This window comes from Psammomys obesus, unplaced genomic scaffold (assembly GCF_907164565.1).
Source record: "Psammomys obesus unplaced genomic scaffold, mPsaObe1.curated_primary_1811, whole genome shotgun sequence".
Lineage (NCBI taxonomy): Eukaryota > Metazoa > Chordata > Mammalia > Rodentia > Muridae > Psammomys > Psammomys obesus.
Window position 1 is genome coordinate 8,246,276 of NW_026592510.1, and position 24,195 is coordinate 8,270,470.

A 24,195-nucleotide genomic window follows, 5' to 3' on the forward strand; every position below is an offset into this window, starting at 1 on the left:
GGAAAACAGGCTCAAGGTAGACTCAGCTGGCAATAAATAACCTAAAGCAGACACCTGAAAGATACCTGCACAGACTTTTTGTTACCATTTGAAGGGGAACTGTCCCTCACAGCCCCCCGTCCCGTGTTTATACACCTGGTCCTCAGCTGCTGCTGTCTGTGAGGTTGTGGATGCTTTATGAGGCGGCAGTTATCTGGAGGAAGTAGATCACTGGGGTTTGGCCTTGAGGGTACTAGCTTGTCCCTCCTTCCTGTTTCACAGGCGCTTCCTGCTTTATTGAGATGTGAGCAAGACGTCGTCACGCATGCTCGAGCTGCCAAGGAGGCGCCTGCTGCCAACCCTCCCTCTCCGTGATGGACTCTGTCCCCTCAACCCATGGTCCCAAATAAACCTCTCTTACGTGGCTTCTTGTCTGGTGTTTGGTTACTACACTGAGAAAAGTGACTGACACCCCCTTGTTTTTGCCACTGCTTTTTACGAAGCATCTGCACTGTAGTGGGTATTTTAAACAGTCAACACGATTTCAAGCCCATGGGCAAATGCAAATTTACCTAAGGGCCATGAGGATTTGCTAATTTAAGTGAAACCAGAACCAGTTCCCACGGATACTGTGAGATAGTTGAACCTACCAACTCAAGCTGAGACAGAGAAGGAGGCGGAGAAAAAAGGAAAACAAAACCATGCTTACTCATAGTTCTGTTCACTCCTGTATTGTGGTTGGCGGCGTTTGCTGTCTGTAAAAACCAACGTCCCAGAAATGTCTAGCTTCAGAATGACTCCTCCCTTTTCACTTCAAAAATAGTTTTATTGATTCTTTGAGAGTCTCACACATGCACACAATGGATTCTGATTACACCCATCTCCTCATACCCTCCCAAGAGCCCTCCCTATCCTTACACCTCCAATCCCTCCCAACTCTGTGTCTTCCTGTGAGCTGCCCATCCACTGGAGCATGGCCCACTTACCAGGGCCCACATCCTTAAAAAGAAGTGACTCTCCCTCCCCAGGAAGACACCAGCTGTCAGTAGCTTCTCAGCTGAGTGTGGGGCTCAGGAGCCCACCCCCTCCATGCTGAAATGTTGTGAATGCTCCATCTAGTTTGGCTCTTGTACAGGTATCCATAGCTGCTGTGAACTCATGAGCACAGAGGTCCCGTTAATGTTTACAAGACACTGTTTTGTTCCTGTCTTTTCCAACCTCTGTCTCTTACAGTCTGTTTCTTCCTCCTTGGCGGTCCCTGAACTGGTAGGTTTTATGTCAACTTGACACAACCTGGAGTCCTTAGAGTAGAAGGAGCTTCAGTTGAGAAAACGCCTCTGTAAGATCCAGCTGTAGGTCACTTTTAAAAATTAGTGGTCAATGGGGGAGAGCCCAGCCCAGTGGGTGCTTGCCACCCCTGGGCAGGTGGTCCTGGGTTTTCTAAGAAAGCAGGCTGAGCCAGCCAGGGGGAGCAGGCCAGTAAGCAGCACCTCCATGACCTCTGCACCAGCTCTTGCCTCCAGGTTCCTGCCCTGCCTGAGTTCCTGTCCTGGCTGCCTTTGGTGAGGAACGGCAATGTGGGAGTGTGAGCACAATAAACCCTTTTTCCTTCCCAGTTTGCATTTTGGCCGTGGTGTCCCACGGCAGCAGTAGAGACCCTAACTGACACAGTCTGCAAGCCTGAACGGTGGGAGTGCCATGTCCTGTTTGCGGCTGAGCCCTTCGGGGACAATCAACTCTGAACTTTGAGCAGTGGTGAGTTTCTGTGCTAACCCTGGTCACTGCGAACAGGAACTTTGGGTCTGGCTGCGGCACTAGTCTATGAACACAGAGACACAAATTTAGAGAGCAGATTGATACTGTTGCCCCTTCAGCAAAATCATTGTAGTAGGCTCACCACTGGGGGCTCCGAGCCCTCCAATCATGAATTCTTGGCCACAGGTACCGGCCATGCAGCTCCTCCTGTGGAGTGGGGGCCTTAAATTCAGTCAGGCTTTTGGTTTAGAGTTTTTAGTTCTGACTCAGTCCTCTAGGACAGCACCAACTAGTATCTTGGTCTCTGGGCTGGTTTTGGCTGGGAAACTGCTAGTTACCAGTTCAGGATCAGATGGGGATTATTAGTATTTGAGTCTAAAAATCTTAGAAACTTTTATTAAAAATATTTTGTTATTTTGGCTTTTTTCCGTTATTGAAATGTGTTCAATTGTCTCTAATAAAAATGGGGAAGTAACTTAAGAAAACAGCTGCTGCTAAGTATGAAGACCTGAGTAGCACACGCTTGGGAGCTGAATGCACACTTTGGGCTAGGTGGCCAGCTTCAGGTACCGGTAGGAGACTTTGTGTGGAGTAAACAAGGCACATGGTTCCTGAGGAATGGCACCCGAGGTTGATATCTGTATTCTACACACAGGCATACACCTTTGCACCAGTCATGCGTGAGCATGTATGAACACACACACACACACACACACACACCTGCACATATATGTACATACAGGATAAAATAAAACACAAATAAGTTGGGACTATTATGTTTTTGTGTTTTCCTCTAACTTACTATGTAGCCCCAGCTAGTCTCAAAGTAGAAATTCTCCTGCCTCAGCTTCCCAAGCCTGGCCTCACAGGCTTGCATCACAATGCTTGGCTTCCATTGCAGTTTTTAGGAATTCACGTACAGTATATATTATGGAAGTATCAACACCACTTTGAAAATCAAACATACACATGTGACACACACATAACCTGGTTCTTGCCCAGAGTTTGGGAAACATGGTTCTCAAGACCTGAGGACTTGTTCCAATTTTTTTCCACTTTCAATTGGCAATTAATGGTTGCTGTGGGAGGGGGTGTCATTTTCCTCAGTGGTGTAGCCACCGAGAGGTGAACCTTTCTTTAGTAAGTAACCCCACCTGTGTTCCTGCAAACAACTCCAACTAAGCTCAGCGAACCACATACAAAAAGAAGTGAAAGTAGGGAGGGAACCTGTTAGAAGGAAGAAGGATGTCAGGAAAAAAGGAAGGGGACTAAGAGTGGGAGGAACGGAAGATGAAATGTCTAAAATTCATTATGTGTTTACATATCCATGTATAAATTTGCCAAGGAATGAAATTAGGAAAAAAAAAACCTTAGAATTTGGTTGAGCATAATCTTACATATCCCAGAAAATGTTTTAGATACTGAAAGTTTATGTATTGATGAGAAACAGTTTCCATATTCATGAAACTTAAGCCTAGCTGATAAAGTAGAACTTGACATTTTTGAGGGGGAATTTGCCAGTTTCTTCTCTGGAACGCATCGTGTCACTCTTGATCCTTGAACTGTTGAACGGCCCTTTGAAAGGGATGCTTACTGTTAGGCTTTTTCTAATAGGGGGCCAGCAGTGGCTCCCCTCCCCTACTCAGCAGGCACAGTGAGCTGTGGGTAAATCTGTACAGGAGCCAAGGAGGCTTCTCTGTCTCCACTTCAGTCTCAGGACAACAATGGCCCAAAGAAGAACTGAAGAGGGAGAAGCTAAGGCTCCTGACTCGGGTTCCTCATGAGGGTCTGGTGTGGAAGGGGCTAACGGTGCAGCTGTTGAGAAGACAGGGGGCCTCCCCTTCCTCGTCATGAAAGTTTAATGTGATCTGCATGGGGAACTGCTCTATCACGGATGCCTTTGCACGGTGGCTGTTGATACCCGGAGGAAGCAGATTCTACATGGCAGGACTAGGGAACTATCCACCACAGTTCTAGTGGATTAGCTACGGCACCCTCACATGCCACTTGCCACTGGTCCCAATGCAAGACACATTTGGCTGAAGGGACATTTGGGACTTTCTGTTTTAGTCACAGTTGTGAACAGTCAGTCCCTTACATGACAGCTCAGATCAGCCCTCTGGTAGGCTGACTTAGCTCTCTGGGAGGCTAGGAGCTGCCTGATCTGGATGCTGGGAATTGAACTCCAGTGCTCTGTAAGACTGTTCCCTTAACCACTGAGCCATTTCTCCAGCCTAATCATGATGGCTTTTCACACACATACACTTCAGTTGTATCCATTCCCAGGTATAAACCTGCCCTGTGCCTCTTTTCCCCTTGTGCGGCTGCCCTGTGTATTTATTTTTTAAATCCAGAAGCTATATATGAAAGGAAATATGTCTGTCTGCACTGTCTGAGTTGGGCTTAAAATGATGACCTCCAGCTTCATCCATCCCCCTGAAAATGACATCATTTTATTTTAGTTTTTTCTTTAAGGCTAAATAGTGCTCTGATGGGAACACATGTCATATTTTCTTTAACCATCCACCCTGGCTGATTCCATGACGCGGCTGTTGTGAATGGTTAAGGTGATTAAGGAGTCCTCAGGCCCTAGGCCAGACACTTTGTTTGTAAAATCTGTGGGAAGGGCAGGGTATAAGACTGTAGTGGGCTTCCGTTGCCATAGCAGTCTGACATCACGGGTCTGTAGTCTGGACTTTATGCAGAAGCCACAGTTGTGTTAACAAACTCAGTATTTCCTTTCTTTACTCTTCTCCCTTCCTCTCCACTTAAAAAAATCCTCCTGCCTGCCTCTGCCTCTTCTGCTCATTTCTCTTGTCTGCCTCCTTTATTCTCTCTTTTTCTCTTTTCCTCCTTTTACTTATTTTTCTTCCCCTCTCACCCGTTCCCCCTCTGCTTTCCTTCTTCCCTTCCTCCTCCTCCTTAGGTTTTCTCTTTTCTCCTGAGGCTAGGTTTCACTGAGTATCCCAGGCTGCCTTTGACAGGACGCCCTCTCCCCCTGCAGCCCCCCTGAATGCTGAGATCTCTCTTTCTTTTGACACTTCCTTGAATTCTGCAGTTAGAGGCTTCGTGGTCAGGCCAGATAATGCGCAGAAAGGGCAGTGGTGCTACTCCTCCAGATAAGGACAACAGATGGTATCGCCATCAGCGTAGGGTGGCACCCACCAACCCCCAGCCCATCCCTCACCACCACCACCCCGGGGCTGCCCACTTCAAATGGCTTAGTCAAAGACAACATTTCCTTTTTGACAGACAAAGCCTGTGTAGACCTGGAAAGAAGTTCACTGGCTGCTCACTCAGAGGTCACGGAGGAAAACACCAGACGGGTGTTTTCCATACATTCTGGGTGGGGTTTTTTTGTTTGTTTGTTTGTTTGTTTATTTGTAATTGTCTGGCTCCTTCCAGACAATTAAGGGACAGACAGACTACAGATAGACACAAGAGCAGCTCTATGTAGATCTGGAAGCTGCAGACGTGCCCCAGTCCCAAACGGTAGGAGTAGGTTGATGAGAAGGCGCGGGCTTAGAAGATGATCACAAAGACCCCTTCTAACTGAGGTGCTCATAACCTCTCTCTATTCCTCACCCAGAGAGAAGGGGTGGATTTCTAGGAGACCAGGAAGGTTTAACTCATGCCCAGAAGGAGAAAAAGTGAGATGGAAATTAATAGCATCCTCAGAGAGGCTCTTGTTAACATCTCACCACTAAATGCTGTCTGTATTACCCAAAAGATAGCACTCTGGAAGCCTGGAGGGCAAGGCAAACTCTTTCAGCCCAGGAATGAACAACTCCTTAAAACAAAAACAGAAAAACCTCAGTGTGGGTTCAGCAAACTGAAGACTGAACCGTTTTCTTGGGGTAAAATGGCCCGAGGGCCATCCCAAAGCCCTCTAGGCTTAAAGCACTTTGCCGAAGCCTGGCAGGCTGCAGGCTCACGGGGCTTGTAAGTCACTCACCTTTCTAGGATACAGCTTTCCACACAGCCTCTTCCCCAGGGCTACCGCTGCAACTATGAAGGTTAAAGCAGCGATGCAAGACGGGATGAAAACATGAAGTGATGATGTTCTGGGGACTTTGGGTTCCATCCAGCCTGGGTGAATGAGAGAACCAGAACTCCATCACAGGGCAGCTCAGAGCTAGACCGAGGGGGCTTCCTGAAGGGGCTCCTACCACACCACCATGGACCAAGCCTCCACTCCACACCTCTCCCACACAGACTCCCATTTCTTTTCACAGTCACCCAGTGAAGCAGTCTCTACTTTGATCTTCATTTTCACTGGTGGGGGATGGGGAGGAGTGAGGCTGAGACATTTCCCCAAAGTCAGACAGCACATGATTCATCTGAGATACAGTCCAGACTGTCTGGGCCCAGATCCTGTGTCTTTTGCCACTCTGTCATTTCATCCACCTACCCACACTTTCTTTTCTTTCTTTCTCCCCCACCCCATCTCTGTCTCTATTCTCTACCTCCTTTTTCTCTCTCTTCATCACCCTGCCTTTCTCAATCAAGTAGGAAAGCCCCTAAGCGCACGCGCGCACACACACACAGGCACACAATTATTTTCCCCCTTACTGATAAGAACTCAAGAGGTTAGAATTTGTACCATTAGTTTAAACTTAAAATTTAAAGACCCTCACGAGCCTTTGGAAACAGCAGAGCATCTCAGAAAGGGAGGACATGTTAAATCCAGCCAGTCGGGTGTGAATGGCTGCAACTGACCCCCCTTGTCTTGTCTGGACTGACCAAGGTGCTACCAATGAGGACGGCATCCACTTAGTGAGGAGGCGATAGGAAGAGCGATTTAGAGGCTGGGGAACACCTTTGCAGAGTGCTGGGCATCTTCAGATTGGCCAGAGGGAGAGAAGAAAGGACAGCAGGGGTGTTCACACTATGGCAATTAACGGTCTCACAAGTTAGCCTGTGCCTATTTCTGAGACTGGAACGTTGCCTCATGGAGTAATGGACACAGACTAAGCCTAACTGCTGTATCAGAACAATTGTACACAAGTATTCAGGAAGGAGGTGTGCGGGGTGTGTGTGATTCTGGCTGCTCTGCTCCTGCCTCTCCCTCTACAGTGTTGAGAACCATGGAACAGCCCAGCTGAGGAAGGATTAGACATCCCTTAGTTCTGAGTCAGTTTAGAGCCCGGGAAGCCTCGGGGATCCTAAATAATCCATCCGTGGCCATTGCTTCCAAGGAAGTAACACAGCCAGGGTTGCAGTTCCAGATCTTCCTGACCCAAAGCTCAAGCTCCATAGGAATCATCCTCATCCAAGAGCATGTGGACACTAAGACAAAAGAAGATGAGGGCTTGTTTGCTGAGGGTTGTTGCAAAACTGATCATACTGTCTCTTTACTATAAAATGCATGCTGCGTGCTGCACTGTGAATCAGGCCCCTGCCTCAGTCAGTACCTTTGAGAACCCTTGTTCTGTCCAGGTTTGCTCATAGATTCTTCCAGGTGTGGAATTTCTGCGCATCCCTGAAGACTTCAGCCTCCTTAGACTGTATTTGGAGGACAAGGATGGTACCTAAGCCATCCTTAGGTCCTGTATGAAGCCCATGAAAGGGGTAAGTCAAGGTTTCTGAGCTGAGCTGACTATCTAGTCCACCTAGTCGAATAGAAGTTACCTTGTAGCATCCTGCTGGTTATTAATCTTACCAGCTCCCTCTCTCCCAGTGCCAAGTTATTGGCACATATAGCTCTCAGAGATTGTTTTTCTAGATCCTTGGGCCTGTACTTACATGTAGCCTGCAATATAAACTAAGTTCAGACCAAGAATGGGTCTTCTGGATCTTGACTTTAAACCATCAGAGGTCTCTTCCAACATCCTTTCCTCTCTGAGGGCAGAGACGTAGATCTAGTGATGACCCAGCTTTGACAATCCAACAAGGACAATATCCTGAGGAATGGCAGATCAACAAGATGGAAATAACCTGGGTCGCGGAATGACTTATAGGATGTAGTCATTTAGATGCTTGGAGCACTTTCTCTCTCTAAGTATTATGTAAAGGGAAACGCACTGCTGCCTTGACTCATTGTACGTTTGAATATCTTCATTACAGCAGCACAGCCTACATATTTTTCTGTATTACTTTAGGATAACTGCATTCTCACTAAGAATGATAAGATAAGCAACAGGAAAAATCTCTGTCCTAGGCTTACCACACAGTCCTATGCACTCAGAAAAAAGGCAGGAATCTTGCTGGAGGTGACATAGTTTTTCCTCCTTTTACTCTTTAGCATCATGTTTCCTTCAGTTACCACAGAAACTTTTTAATACGTGCATCATCATTTACTCTCACTGCATACCTGAGAGACTGAGTTCTAGGATAGCCCCATGGGATGTTCAAGTTCCAAAGCCAGGAGATGACAGAGATAGCAGAGATAGCAGGCTTAAGTCTGGTTTCAGAGTCTATGTTCTCTTTTGCTTCCTGGACTCACCTCCAGGCGCCCCCGGAAGGCTTTACCTTTCTGCCAGCTCCACCAGGGTGTTTCACAGTTACTTCTATGTTCTAGCCCAGTTACATTTCCCTGTGAAAGTGCAGTTACTGACTGAGGAAAATGACCTAATAACTCTCTAACTTCTGACCAAAATTTAGTACTTTCAGCCTTCTGTTCTAGAGTTGCAGGCATCCTCCCACCCCGGGACTCTCATTTCTGCATCTGTTTAATTCACTGACTTCTGGAGAAACCCGAGGTGGTTCACAGCAGTCAGCAGTGGATGAGTAGCTCAGTCTATGAGAATGAGTAGAAACAGGGTAGTTATAAATCAGCTAGACAACGCTCTTAAGAAGGAGATGTGCCAGGCATGCCTGGCACATGCCTGCAATCCCAGCACTCAGGGAGACAGAGGCAGGAGGATCTCTGTGAGTTTGAGGCTAGCCTGGACTGCAAAGGGAGTCCAGGACAGCCAGGGATGCACAGAGAAACCCTGTCTCAGAAAGAAGAAGAAGGAGGAAGAAGAGGAAGAGGAGGAGGAGGAACAGGAGGAGGAGGAGAAGAAGAAGAAGAAGAGACAGCTACAATGAAAGGACCTCTTAGGAGGATGTGACTGTGTTTTTCCTGCTGCTATTCTTTTGTATTACAAATCAGGGTGTTGTATCTGATCTGACTATCTACACAGACAAGGAGCTTTAAAATTATGTCTCCAACCCAACAAGACAGCATTTCCCAAGCACTTGCCATGGTCAAAACACTCAGCTTTCACTAGACCTGGATATAAAGAATCATGTGAACTATGAGAAGGTATGGATAATATAAATGTTTTCAGAAGCCCAGCATACACACAGTGCCAGGAAAACAAGCAAGTGATGGTAATAGATCTCAATGAGCAGGATGGAAGCCTGAGTCCCTTGCATTCTGAAGTTGGGTGAGCTGCCTTAGAGAGAGGGTTGGATGGGTGATGCCAAATAATGTTGCTTTATGGGAGAGGAACTTAAGGCACAAAGAAGGTGTAGAAGTGGGAAAGGTATTGTAACAGGACCCAGGCCTTAGCACAACTGACTCCATAATGGAAGGGCTATTCAGGCCATAAAACTCAGCAAGTAGACAGCACCCCCTGCCAAACTGAAAACAAAGACCTGATCCATCAAAGTCCATAGTTCTGGGAAAGTCTCTAAATGCACCAACCTTGTTTTGTTTTTTTTTTTGTTTGTTTGTTTGTTTGTTTGTTTGTTTGTTTTATCTTTGTTTTGACTTGTGTAGTTTCGCTTTTTGTGCTTAAAAGCTCATCCTGAGAAGGACATGGGAGATCCAGAACACCCAGATTTAGTCTCTGGCCTCCTTCTAAAGGCTTTCTATTGGCTGGCCCCATGTCCAAGCAGTCTTCTCTGGTGGGTACCCCATGACATCTCTGGAGGTCCCACTGAGGCCCCAGAGACTAGACCTCAAGACACTGGAAATCTCAGAGGCCCTTGGAGCAAGGAAGAGTGCAGTGGTCAAGAGGCTCCTAGGGGATGCAAAACCCGAGTTCTGGACCCCCAGGACTCTGTTTGAACAATTGCCATCTAATGCTTTGGAGGAGTCTGAGACCTCCACCCCCAAAGGAAACAAATTAGAAAGTTTCCTGGTTTTTCACCTCAGAAGCTAAGTCTGATTAAGGTGCCTTCTGTTTAAACATATAGGAGAGGTCAGAAGTGGCTGCTGATCCAGTGTCTGGGATCCATGTGAGATTCTGGCGCTGGATTCCCTCTGTCTGGTCAAGTGTGTGAATGTGGCCACCTTGGTTGTCTTTACTGTGTGTGTATCTCTCTGTGGCTCTATACGTGTTTCTGTCAGTTCCCTTTCCCTGGATGGACCAGTTGCTACCTCTGTGGTGAGAACTCCCTGGCTTAAGACTGGTGTCCCCACCTGTTGGGGTCTGAATCCCTTTGGCTCTGCCAGGTTGCTGAGAGAACTGCCCCCTCCAAAAGTAAAACAAACAAGAACAAACAGACAACAAACAAACAAAACCCAAATGCCTCCACCTGTCCCACTCCTGGAGCAGGAGCTCTCGATGATTTCCTTGCTTGCGGCCTGCAGGGCAGGTCCCTGTGTAGAGGTGGGGAGAGGCACGGCAGGAGCCAAGGAGCCCCTGCTCCCCTTCCTCTACCTGTTCTTAGTAACCCCAGGAAAGGGGAAGAGAGAAGTCTTGCTCCTTCTTTCATGACTTACATCTCCTTACAACAAATGATCTGTATAACTGAAAACCTAGCATTCTCTAAAAAGAGGCAGAAAAGTCATGTCAGGCCCAGGTGAAGACAACACTGTTGGACAGTGCAGCCTACACAGAAGAGATTTTTCCTTCTGTCCAACACTGACCAAGGAGGCATTCTTCACGGGGGCCTTTTCAGAAGGGTTAAGGACAGATTCTAAAGAGATTTCCTTTGCTACCGAGTCAGCCCCAGATACCAGGAGAATGTTACAAAAGCCAGAAAAAAGTCTAAGGTATAAGTAGGTCCCAGTTGTTGGGGTAGCTCAAAGGTGTTTTAACCGCAGGAAACCGACTGAAAGACAAGGCCCTTTGCATAACCTGAAATCCACTGTCACATTCTCTGACGATGAAACACAGTTAGAGCCAACAAAATTTTGGTGTCTTGCCCTCAATCAGAAAAATATCTCCTGGCTGAACGTCCTGTCTCCAGTCAAAATATACAGCTAGGCTATCTCTCAGACTGATAACAAAAATTCCCAGAGGTGTGGGCAGACACCCACCAACCACTCCCAGGGCTGGCCCGACACCAACTTCCTATAATTGTTCAACTAATCAGCCCAGCTACCCCCATTCGGATTAAACAACGTTGAAAAAAAAGGGGGGGACCTTCTGCCCTTCCTCAGAGATTTCCTGGGAAAACAGATTTAAAAAGGGTCACTGGGGGACACTGGGAGAGTTACAGACCTTGGGCTACAAAATGTCAGCTAAGAAAGTCCAGCTTTGTATATCGGAGGCTTTATTTGTATATCGACTGCCAGCTGAAGGGAGGCAGAAGGAGCCTGTCTCAGAGTAGGATTACAGCCGTCCTTCAGAGACAGGTTTGGACAGTTGAGAGCTATGTGAGAGATAGGTGCAGCAGGATATCGCTGCCTCTGGATACAAGCGTTTGAGGAAATAGCAAGAGCCTCTATACACCAGCACAAAGCCAGCACTGAGCCCCTAATCTGGACTCAGATAAAACAAAAGGCATTTGAGGCTTTCAAAACAGCTCTGACTTCCACGCCAGCCCTAGACTTTCCAGATGCTTCAAAACTTTCTCATCTGTGTCTCCATGAAACAGAAGACAAAAGGGGTTTTTAACCCAAACTTTGGGGCCATGGAAACGCCCTGTGACATACCTGTCTAAATGACCAGAGCCTGTAGCTACAGGATGGCCCATCTATCTAAGACCTATGGCAGTTACTGATAGTCTAAATCATCATCATCATCATCATCATCATCATCATCATCATCATCATCATCATTATCATCATGTTAACTCTGGATCAGGATCTGATACTCATAGCACCCCACAGTATTGACACCCTCCTTTGGGAGCATGGACTCTGGCTGTCTAACGCCTGTGTGACCCAGTAGCAGGCCCTACTCCTGCACTACCCCGGAGTCCAGTTTAAAAACTCCACCACTGTCAATCCTGATACCCTCTTGACTGGTGACAACCCACAGGTGCTCATTCATGACTGTCAGGAGATGGAAGATGAGAACAGTGGTGAGAGCTGCAGTAATTTAACTAAAATAATCTGGACCCAACCAGGTACCTCAGCCCAGCGTGCAGAACTAAGCAATCTGACCCAGTGGGAGAGAAAGGAAAGTCCTCCACCATGTGCACAGACAGCAGCTATGCTTTTACTGCTGCGCCTGTCCATGTATTATAGAGAAAGAGGGCTTCTCACTGCTGGGAAAAAGGACATTAGAAAATCTTGGCCCTCCTAGTGGCTATTTAGCTTCTCTTATGAATCTCCACCCTCCTGCCCACTGCTGACCTGGCTAAAGAAGAAATGGACATCTTACCACAGATTGATGGACAGTAGAGGGAAAGATCATTCTCTCAGAAGCAACTGGCAGGACTCTGGGAACTGGCCTTCATCAGGCTGCGCATGTGGGTTCCACAAAACTTCTGGGTTGTTCAGCAAGGTGTTCTACACCTAGACTAGACAGCCTGGCGTGCGTCGTCTCAGACAAATGCCAGGTTTGTGCTCAAGCAAATCCAAAGCAGAGAAGCCTTTCCCAGGAAGGGGTCCAAATGAGAGGCTAACACCCCAAAACCTGGCAAAACTGATTTCACCAAGATCTAGCTTGCCAGGGGAAGTTAAAAACAACACTACCAACATCAAAACCATTACTTACTGGGTTTTCTAAGTGGCTACAAGCATTTCCACCAGGACTGATATTGTTCAAATAGTAACTTCAAAAGCTCCTCCAGGAACTGGTCCCCTGCTTTGGCCTCCTGCTAGCAATGGGGTCTGACAATGGCTTGACTTTCATAGCCAAAACCTCTCAAGAAATAGCTAAAGCTTTAGACATAGATTGAAAGCTTCAATGTGCATTTAGACTTCAGAGTTCTGGACAGGACATTAAGAGAAACTTTTACAAAACTCTCATTAGAATCTAGTGAAGGGTGGATGGGTATCTTTGCTTTCTCTGGACCTGTTGCACCCCATATAGGGAGGGATTTATTTCCTATGAGATGATGCTTGGCAGGCCTCTCCCACAGCTTCCAGGCACAGAGACCAGCAGTTGGCAGAACTCTGACTATGCCATTCTTTTTATTATTATTATTATTATTATTATTATTATTTAATTTTATTCTCTGCGCATCGGTATAAAAGTGTCAGAATCCGTGGAACTGGAGTTACAGACAGTTGTGAGCTGCCATGTGAGTGCTGGGAATTGAACTTGGGTGATTTGGAAGAGCAGACAGTGCTCTTAAGCACAGAGCCATCTCTCCCGCTCTGACTATGCCATTCTTAAGTCACTACAGGCCCTCCAGTCTTGGACTATCAGAGAGACCCAACCAACTTCCAAGTCTACCTCCAGTTTCCAGTTGTTTCAGTCTGCTGATACTATCTGAGTCAAGCATCTAGCCAAAGGGGCACTGAAACAACCTGGAAAGGATCCTGCCTGGTGACTTTCTCTACTCCTACAGCAGTGATAGTAGCTGGCATTACACCATGGATCCACCATGCCCAGGTCAAAAAACTGGAAGCCCAAACGCCACTGCCAAGCAGACTGTCTCCTGGATTATGACCCGTTAAAATTAAGGTTTCATTGGGCCCCAGGGAATAAGGAGTTTTCAATTTCAAAAACTGGGGTCGTGAAACTGAGGCTTCCTGAAACAATTTCTTTAAGAAGATTCTGGAAATCTTTTGGAAACATAAGAAACCTGTGGTATCAAGATTCTATGCCACAGGAAGGAAGCCTGGGGATAGAGTGAATCATTCCCAGCCATAAATCGGTCAGGATTGCTGGTTACGCTTAGAGACCCAGCCCCGTACTGGATAGGGTTAGGAATAAAACAGACTTCTCACGGACTGACAAAATTCACTGTGACTGGGAACAATGCAAATTCTATGAGAGGGCTTACAATGTTTGAACCTTGCCTAGTACCCAAAACCTTTAACATAGGCAGTTTCCCTTATTCAGATGCTGCTGTTCTGCCTTACGGGTTAATTCATCCGGGTAACAGCAATATTACCAAACCCCTGAGACTGTTTGTGGGCATATGGTAATGATTTGACTAAATATGCCTCTTCTGATCTTTTCCAAACTAAGTAGACATGTTGATCAGGACCTGGAGGTAGGCAAAGGTTTCATTTCTCAATTAAAACAACAGTTAGATTCCCTTGCAGAAACGGTCCTGCAAAGCCAGAGAGGGTGAGACTTACTTCTCACGAGATCAAGGAAACTATGGCTAGCTTTGGGAAGAACCTATTGTTTCATGCTAATTGATCAGCAGTAATTAGAGAAAGTCTTGCCATGGTTGGGGAATACATCAAAAAGGAAAAAGATGAAGACATAAATCAGGTCACTGATACCAGTTTCTGTTGTCTTGGTCTGCCTGGTTCACTGCTCTTCTACCGGCACGAACTGGACATTTAATTCTCATTCTGATTGGATTATCCATGGGGCCTTGTATCTTAAACTAAAACAGGATGAGCCCACGATTTTACTTATTCTCTAAGGCAGTGGGGAATGTAGCAGGGCCCCAGACCTTAGCACAACTGATTTCCACGATGGAAACACCATCCAGGCCAAACAACTCAGGACATAGAGAGCACTTTGAAACAAAGACCTGATCTATCAAAGTCCATAGTTGTGGGAAATCTCTAAATGTATGTCTGTAGTTCTGCTTCTGACTAACTGTTTTTACTAACTGAAGTATGTCAACCCAGAATATGATTTCATGCTTAAAAGCTCACCCTGAAAAAGGCTCGGAGCTACACTGGGATCCAGAACACCCAGTGTAGTTGCCGGCCGGCTAGTAAATACTTTCTGTTGCCTTAAACACATCAAAGCAGTCTCCTCTGGTGAGTGCCCCACAACATTTTGAGCAAGTTCAGGGAAGGGGCGCGCGCGCGCACACACACACACACACACACACACACACACACACACACACACTCGCACACCAAAATTCCTCAAAAGATCCTCTCTAGGGAATAGCAGGATGAAAACAAAGCTGGGAAGAATGGGTAACTAACAAAAATTTCTCTCTCTCCCTGCTGGTTGCATCCATGAATGGTGCATCAGGAGACCTTGCGCACTGTTGAGAACCTGACTCCTACAGGCGTGGACTCTCCAGTCAGCCATGTTGGCTCCTGTAGAGAGAGCCGCCATTTTCCTCCATTCTTAACTCTCCCAGCGTAAAGTCTTCCAAGGATTGTTAGTTTGTCTTTAAGACATTTCTCAACCATGCAGGGGGAAAAGACACTGATATAATCAAGTATAAAGGTTGGACTATAGTTATTTCTGGATTGATGCATAGACCCGTAACTGAGCAGGAGACATATTGTTTTTCTGTCTGTGGTACCAGCTAACTGGTTCTAGTGACATTTCCAAGAAAACTGGTCTCTTACTAAATTATTCAGAGCTTGACTGGCCATGCCAGCTACTTCTGATGGTGGATCTCATCCTTTGAACTTCTATACTAACAAACCTGTTTGGACGTATATTTCTATAAGTGAAAGCATCTAATGAAACCCAAGTTTCAAGCAAAAGAGAGAGAGTCAGAGGATGAGACTGATAAAAGGGGCAGAGGGCTGTGACTATTGGCTTTGAAAATGCAGGAAGCCAAGGAGTATAGACATCCGATGAAGTTGGAAAAGGCAAGAAAATGGAATGTCTCCTAGAACCTCTGTAGCCCTTACTCACCTTGACTAGGACTCAGTGAAACCTCCAGAAGTATAAGACCTTAAAGTTGTGTTGCTTTCGGTCATTACATTTGTGGCAATTCAATAAGAAATGCATAAATGGTGGGGGGAAAAAACTTCCTGTCTCTTATGAGATGATTGTTTTTCTAGCTGATGGTTTTTAGTTATCAAACGAATATTGTCCCCTGGCACAAAAAGTTGTTAGTTTGTACAAATAGGTTAAAACTTTGCAGGTGCAGAAATTCAAAAGGATGAGATCCACTTCTAAAGCTAGCTAGCATGGCCAGTCAATTAGCCGGCAGCACAGCCAGACAAACATCCATCCTCCTCATGTATTGCTCTGGTCATGAATCATGTTGGACATTTCCACTGCTTTTTCAGATCTGTTTTGTACCTGTAACACTGTGTTCTGACACCCCAGATGTTGAGCAGTGGGTAGACATCTTTGTTCTCTGACTTCCTGTTGGATTCAGGCAATGGGAAACACTAGCAGAAGACTGGGGGACCTAAGGTATGGCTGGGGTAGCTGTCATTCATGTACTACCCTCCCGGAAGCTGCTCACCTCAGCTCTCCAAGCTGCTCACTCCTCATGCTCTCCCACAGCTGCCTTCTCCAACTGTGGCAACTCTCCCTCAACAGTAGAGATTGTTGTCCTGTTCTGTCCTTGTAGCTCTTCTAGATTCTACCTTGGCTTCATGAAGAGGGGCTCATGTGAGCGCACTGTTTCTGCCTGAGCTCTAATGGACAGAGCTACGGAGTGGGGGGCCACACTTACTCCGAGGGTAAATGATGGCTGAAGTAAGCTCCTTCGTGTGAGCATTCCAGAACTCGCAGCTGAAGTTTCTGCCAGGCTGCGGCTTTAGGCGCACAACGCTGGTGACCTGGTAGAGGCCTTCAGGGGTCCTGACGTGGCTGGTGTTGGCAGGAGCACTGATGTTTTGCCAGGAGACTTCTGCCAGGGGGTAACCCCTAGCCTGGCAGGTAAGCTGTACCTCCTCCATCCCTGGGACCTCTAGGATCCTAGTGTCTATCTTCACATAAGAAGCTGGGCAACAGAGGAAAAAGAAGTATTATGTGACTGCTGGAGAATACTGCACAATGCAAGAGGAAATAAAATGATCACTATTGATCTTAGGTAATACTTTTTTTTAACTTTTAAAATATTTCCCATGTCCCAGATACAGTAGTTTTCATAGCTTGAGTAGTTTTAATTCCTACAATACAACAAAGATGCTTTGTTGACAGCCCCAATTTTGGGGGTGTTAATTGATGACACAAGTAGGTCAAGAGTGTTTTCCAAAGTCAGAAGAATAAAGACTGGTACATCCAATGTTTGAAAATAGGAAGGCTGAAAACTTATATCTTAGCACTATGCTAGGATGCCATGTTCTGTGTCCTCTTGTATTCTAAATTGTCTCATAATTGAGGGGGAGGTGGAGAGAGTTGAGGGAATGGATATATGGAAAGCACTAGATAACCCCAACAGATCACTTTTCAGACATCATGAGTAGACAATTTACTCAAAGATTTCCCCTTTCCCTCTGTTATCTTTGAGATTTGGAGGAGGAAAATAAGGAGCTCTATAAGAGCTATAAATACTTAAGAGTTGGGTTACTTATTATTACTTCTCAATACAGACATGTTCTGGGCAGTACAGGCTGAATGAACTATTCTCATGTAGTTCCCTGCTCATCAGAACATGGAGATATAAAATTAAAAGGAGATATTTGGAGGATCAGGAAGGCACAAAGACCATCCGAAAATCTTAGGCCTCACCTAAAAATTAACAAATATAAACAACGCATGTATATAGCTGGAAATGTTGACAGTAAACTATGGGGTTTTAGTGATGGAAGGGGGAGCAAGTACTGTCTTTTATTAAGTGGGAAGTGTTTTCTTAAATAAATATTTAATACAATCACTGAAGTAAAGCCCATCTTGACGTAAAATAAAAACACAATTGTTGAGAGGGTTAATCTTTGTCAGTTTGATTGGATGAAAAGCTCCTAGAATATTGGCAAGAGATACCTGTGGGTGTGTCTGTGAGGGCTTTTCTGGAGAGAAACAACTAGTGGGCAGGAAGTCTACCGTGGACATGGGCAGTACCATCCGGAGACCCAAACAGACTAAAGAGAAAACAATCCATGATGGGAGCTCTGTTCTGCTACACCTTCCTGACCAAGATGGACTGAAGGCACGAGTTAAAAGAAATCCTCCCTCCCTTGAGTTGTTTATGTCAGGCCCTGTGTCACGGAGATGAAACACGACTGATAACAAGTGTGACAAAACAGTTTCCTAAACTGCTAGGACATGTGCAAACACAAAATTCTTTTGGAAGACTAATTCATATTAAAGTAATAACAACCGTATTTTTTTTAGATTTTGTTTTTGAAACAGGCTTTCTCAGTGTAGCCCAGGCTAACCTTGATCTCACTTAGTATCCCAGGATGAAACTGAATTTGCTGCCTTCTGGTCTCTGCATCCTAAGTGCTGGGATTATAGGCTTGCATCACCATGCCCAGGCTGGTAACAGCTATATGAAAAACCTTAAATACATATGATTTCCTTAAACTGTAAGCTTTGTGGAACGTCCTTTTTACCTAATGTAGAACAGGAAGGAGGAAGGAATGTTCAGGCCCTTTCCCCTGTGTAATTAATTGCCTCTCTGTCTTCCTCTGTTCTGTCTCCATGTGATAACTTACTAATTTGATGAGCTATATCCAGAGACACCCACTGAATCAGCGTTTCCCCAGGGATTAATTCCATTGCCTGGGCTCAATCCTAAGGCTTTGTGCATGTTAAGCGAGTACTCTATCATTGTGAGGAAGAGTCCTTATCTTTTATGAGTAGATTTAGAGTCTGTGATGGTTAATTTTAATTGTCAACTTGATGCAATCTAAAATCATCCAGGAAAGCATCTTAATGAAGGATGGTCCACACTGAATTGGTCAGTGGACACCTCTCTGGGGTATTGTCTTAATTAAGTTGATATGGAAAGACCCAGCCCACTGTGGGTGGCACAGTTCCCAAACAGAGAGAGGAAGGGAGAATCACGTGGTCATACAACCATTCACTTAACACGATATTCACTTCCCACGGGGCTGCGTTGCTCGCTTTTCAAAAACTTAGAGAGGAGCAGGAGTTAAGTGGCCAAAATATCTGGTCCTAGCCCTGTAATCAGACATTATCTTATTCAAAGTATAGGAGGACTGTATGAGGCAGGTAAAATTTGGATTCCTAGCTTGCAAACGGGGAAACAGAATCCTTGAGATGGCAGGAATACATGAGCGCCTGCATCTTATCATAAAACTAACGGGGAAACAGAATCCTTGAGATGGCAGGGATACATGAGCGCCTGCATCTTATCATAAAACTTTGTATTGGAAACACTGCAATGGGCCAAGAAGCAGCTTGCATAAGCAGGAAGAATGTATTCTCTTGATGGATCTAGCAAAGTCCAGACCTCATGGAAAATGAAAAGAACTGGGCTCTGACACTGTCTGCTGAAGGATTTGGGCTAGTCTTCCCAATCTCCTTGGAACCAAGCTTTGGGCTGTCTCTGGCAATCACATAGTATCTGAAGTAAGCTCTTCAAGTGCCCACTCTACCTCTAGGTTCTCTCCTGGGTCAGCACCTTCTCAGCAATATTTCATTAATTCATACTGCATATTTTTTCTATCTTTTGTGGTTTGGGGATTAAATTTGGAAAAAATGAACCCATAGATTTTTTTTGAGATTAGTATGCTGTAGGTGAGGTCCAGCCAACTCCTGCGGGAGGGCTCCAAACAAGAAACTGACCTTGGCCAAGCAAAGAGGTGATTCAGAAGAGAGAGGAGCAGGAATCAGGCCCGTGGCTGAGATATTGCCTTGTGAGGTATAAATGAAGGGACACATGGAAAGGGATGGATATTTAGCTAAAAGAACCAGCATGGTTTGGGGAAGAAGTGGAAACCCAAATGCTCTATATTACAATATTAAAAATGCTTTCACAGCCTCTTTTTTATTTGGGAAGTGGCTGAAGAGGTATTATCCCCAATGGTGCATAATGAGGAAGCTGGATGGGGGTTGATATTCTTGAGAAAAGATGAGCAAATGTGGAAGTCATTTTAACGCCCAAGATTTCCAACTTCCCGCTCAATGAGAAGTGTCTGCCCTTGCAGCTATGCTGGGTGAATTACATCGGTGAGTGTCAGACAGGAACCTAGGAGCAACAGGTCTTCTGCAGCCGGGGCTCTGTCTAGACATGTCACCTACATCAGGCTGGTTGTTGTTCAACTGTGTTGTTGTTCAGGTCTTCTGCTGTGTATTCTGTCCTATCTGTTAAAGCAGATTGCTGCCGCCTTCTTCTTCTTCTTCTTCTTCTTCTTCTTCTTCTTCTTCTTCTTCTTCTTCTTCTTCTTCTTCTTCTTCCTCCTCCTCCTCCTCCTCCTCCTCCTCCTCCTCCTCCTCCTCCTCCTCCGTCTCCATCTCCTTCTCCTTCTCCTCTTCCAATTATTCGAACAAAGAGAACTGAAACTTATTAGGGCAAAGTAAGAAAATCCCAGGAGGCCTCAATCCTAAACAAAGGACTATAGGCAACTAAGGAATGCTGAGAGTGGGAGAAATAGTCTTCCCCAGGGAAGAACACAACCACCCTGGAAACATACACACATAATGTACGTTATATATAACATATATATTTGTGTATGAGAGAGAGAGAGGGAGAGAGAAGCGACATTGTACAGACTGAGCAGGTTGTAGTCATGAATGTAAAAAAATAGATACATGGGTATGTAAACATATAGATGGCACTAATTAATGAAAAAGAGGCCATGAATTTGAAAAAAGGTGGATATGGGAAGGTTTGGAGTGATAAAAAAGGAAGATTTAAATGGTATAATTATATTATAATCTCAGAATATAAAAATAATTTAAAAGAAATAAACCTCCCAAGAGTGGGCAGGGCTTCAAGGGGGGAATAGTCAACTTTCCCACTTATGTTTAGTATATTGAAGCTATATTTCTAGGCACACATACATTTAGAACTGTCATTTCTTCCTAGAAAGCTGGTTCTTATTATTATGAAACATGTTTTTTTTTTAAAAGATCCTGCCATTCTTTCTATAGCATATAACACTTGCACAAAATATAGATCTCATTGACATTTTCACGCATGTGCTGACCCCTCCACTATCCTCAGTTAAATTTCCTCCCTCTCTCATCCCTTCCTTTCTCCCGCTAGGCCCCCTTTACTTTGATGGCACCCCTTTCCCCTTAGAGTGCACAGATAAGACCATACACAGGACACATCCCTTCTCAAGTCTTCATCATACACATTGGTCTGCTGGGGGCAACTGGGCTGTGACTCGGCTACAATAAACTTGGTGTGTGTTTTTATGGTGTTCTGACTTAGAGACCTTTAAATATACACCTAGGAGTACTACGGCTGGATTAAACGAGTTTATTTTTAGTCTTTTGAGGAACCTCTGTTCCGGTTCCCATTGTGGCTAGACCAAATGAGAACACTGCCTTTTATCTTTAGCAACATCTATTTTTTCTCCTACTAGCCATCAGCTAGCTACCTAACTTGTAGTTAAATGTATCTATAAATGGAAGCTTCAACTTCTCATTCTTATATCATCAGCACCATCCCCCAGGACAAGTTGTTTGGCTTAGTAAAAACAACACGGAATAAGCACAGCGGCTGAGAACCTGGTCGTGAGGATCTGACAGGTGTTAGTCAAGGGCTGGGGACATGCTCTTTCAACCTCTCAGCGTTCTCATTAATGAAAGGCCATTTCTCTCCCCCCCGTGATGGTGTCACTAGCAGAGAACCATTTTGTTCCCGACACTAGCTCTCACCGAACAGTCTGCCAAGTGATGAGTCCAGGAGTTCCACCGGCCCCCCGCTGTCCTCTTCACCTCTGCTACAGTGCTATCGCCAATGTGACTTAGGCCCTTGTTCCCTTGTTGAGTTTTCAGTCTCTAACATTAAAGGAATGATTACTTTCTACTCTGGATTTCTGTAAGGTTCATGGTTTCTATTTCCCTAGGTGTGTGTTGGGGGCCAGGTATGGGGTGTATGTTTCTGTGAGCCATGTGTGTGTCCAGATGGGCATGCCCAGGTAAGATCAGAAGAGAAGCCTGGCTTTCCTCATTGTTCTCTGCAGCCTTGCCTTGAGAGAGGCTTACTGTTCACTGGTTCACTGTTTTGGCTAGGCCAACTCAACTCCCGGGGAGTCCCCAGCTTTTGCTGGTTACTGCCCTCCTACACTGAGAATACAGGCATGCTTTGTTTTTAATGTGGGTGCCGTGGATCTGAACTCAGATCCTGAGACTTGGACAGCAAGCGCTCTTATCCAGTTCTCCAGCCCCCACACAATCTCAAAGACAGGAACAAACTTTGCACACAATATTGTCACCTTACTCGTCGTCGTAGTGACTGTAAACAAAGCGGACATGTTGCTCTTACGTGCTTTTGCCTTACAGGATTCAGGCAAGTTTCAAGTAACCCACCGAAGTAAATCTTTGAGGAATTGCTCTCAATCTGTCATCAAACAGCTTGTTGAAAAATATAGGGCCAGACTGTAATTCCAAAAGCTTGGCCCTCTTGGAAAGTCAGGGCAGAGTGTTCTTGACTCCAGAGAGCCCTCTTTCCCTGTTCCCTCAGGGGAAAGGAGCCGCAGGCAGCGATGTGGCTCCATCAGTAGTTAGTTCAGCCTGTGCTTTCCCTGGGCCCTGACTCTCACACGCCAGCCACCTTTTCATACACAGCTTCTCTTCCAGCTTCCTTTTCTAGAGGCTCTGTGCTCCTCATCCGCAGTGAAGCCTCTGCAATGGGAGCCATCCGCTTCCTGCCTCCGCCCACTGAAGCCGCACCCTTGCCTTCTCCAGCTCTCCTGTTGGGTCAAAGTACTTCTGTAACCTTCAGTTCATTCCCATCGCTGGCTCCTCTGTTCCCGCCCTTGGCTCCAGCTTGCTGTGGCCCAGTGCTCTATTGCTCTGTGCCTCCCTGGAGTCCTCTTTGCAGGCCGCTCCTCAACTTCAGTGGACCCCCTCCGTGCCTCTGGGGGCTCTTAGTCACATGGCCGCAGCCTGGTTTTCCAGAAGCTATGGTCTCTTCTGGATGTTTTCCTCATTCTGCCGCATCATTTTTCTATCCTTTTGAAATCAACTCTTTCCCTATGTTTAATATGAATTGCTGGGCAGAAAGAAGTCTTACGTACCTATTGTCCATATTTATTTCCCAGATTTAAAGGTAAAACTAGCCCTTTCTCTACTCACACCTCATTTGTAGGATCCCCCACCAGGCCCCAGAGCTGAGGTTTCACATCACAATAAGTTACTCTTGAATGTTGTCATCAATATTGCTCTCTGCTTACACCCTTCTGATAAAAATTAAGACATAGCGTCCCCTCTTGTGTATCAGTTTGATTCTTAGACTTTTGCACGAACTTCCATATTGGAAAAATACATATTTAGGATTTCATAAATATTTTCAACAAATAATTATTTCATTTTTACACACACACATATGTATGGTAGTTCTCTGATTTATCATCCTCAGTGTCTTCTACTTAACAACAAAATAAATACAGTTGCTGAAATTAAATTTTTCATTATTACTCAGGGACTTCAGGTTTGCTTCTATAATGTGGTTTCCTTGCCATTATCATAGATATTGGTGTTTACTAATTGTGACGATAGAAGTGTCCTGGAAACGTATGTCACTCAAGCCATTCATCCACAAATCCAAAAATGCGTGTGGATGATGTTTAGAACTATTCTGTGAGGTAGAGTTCAACCTGAATTTTATTTGTGCTAAAGAAACTTGTTCACCCCCCCCCCCATGCCATCTTGTTCATATGAACTGGCTGGTAGGAACTGGAAGTAATTTGAAAGGCATAATTTATCCGGCAAAAAAGGGCTAATTTTTGATTATCACCTGTTACTTCTAGGCAAGGTTCCTCGTCATTCAACAATTTTGTTGGAAGCAAAACATTTTATAGCTACCGTGTAAAAAACATCCATCATGCTGGTCTGTGGGCCACTGGCGTTTCTTTTCACTCTTGTCTGACGCTGTGGAGGTTAACCCATGCTTATGCTTAGAGCAGTGGTTCTTACTTAACCTGTGGGTCACGACCCCTTTGGGAATCACATATACCTGATATCCAGCATATCAGGTATTTACATTACAATTCAGAACCATAGCAAATTACAGTGATGAAGTAGCGATGAAAATAATTTTATGGTTGGGGTCACCACAATGTGAGGAACTGGAGTACAGGGTCACAGCCTCAGGAAGGTGGAGGACCACTGGTTCAGAGTCTGTGCGAAACCACAGGTCCCTAATGTGATGCCCATTGCTTTAAAGAAGAAATCTTCCCACACCAAGGAAGATCAGCCCCGGGGTCCAGCAGAGACGAGGAAGGGGCCTGTTGTCTTCTCATGTTCCTGGCTTCCTCTAGCCCCACTGTATCTATGGCTTTCTAATCCTCTTTTACATTTACTTGTTTAAACCTTACACCAGATGTCAAAAACATTTCCATTCAGATGCTTTTTTTGTCCCTTTAGAGGAGGTGCCTCTTTTATTATTATTATTATTATTATTATTATTATTATTATTATTATTATT

The 24,195-nt window shown here is 45.3% G+C and overlaps 1 protein-coding gene across 1 annotated transcript in view; it reads right to left on the reverse strand.

Moving 5' to 3' along the window:
- Positions 1-1,747: 1,747 nt before the first annotated feature.
- Pdcd1lg2 (programmed cell death 1 ligand 2) overlaps positions 1,748-24,195 on the reverse strand; it is a 23,812-nt gene continuing 1,364 nt past the window's right edge. Inside the window, exons 2-4 of the mRNA XM_055614170.1 lie at positions 16,357-16,626; positions 5,690-5,823; positions 1,748-1,798 (exon numbers count right to left, since the gene is read on the reverse strand). Coding sequence (XP_055470145.1) covers positions 1,748-1,798; positions 5,690-5,823; positions 16,357-16,626 — 455 coding nt within the window. The remainder of the gene's footprint in view (positions 1,799-5,689; positions 5,824-16,356; positions 16,627-24,195) is intronic.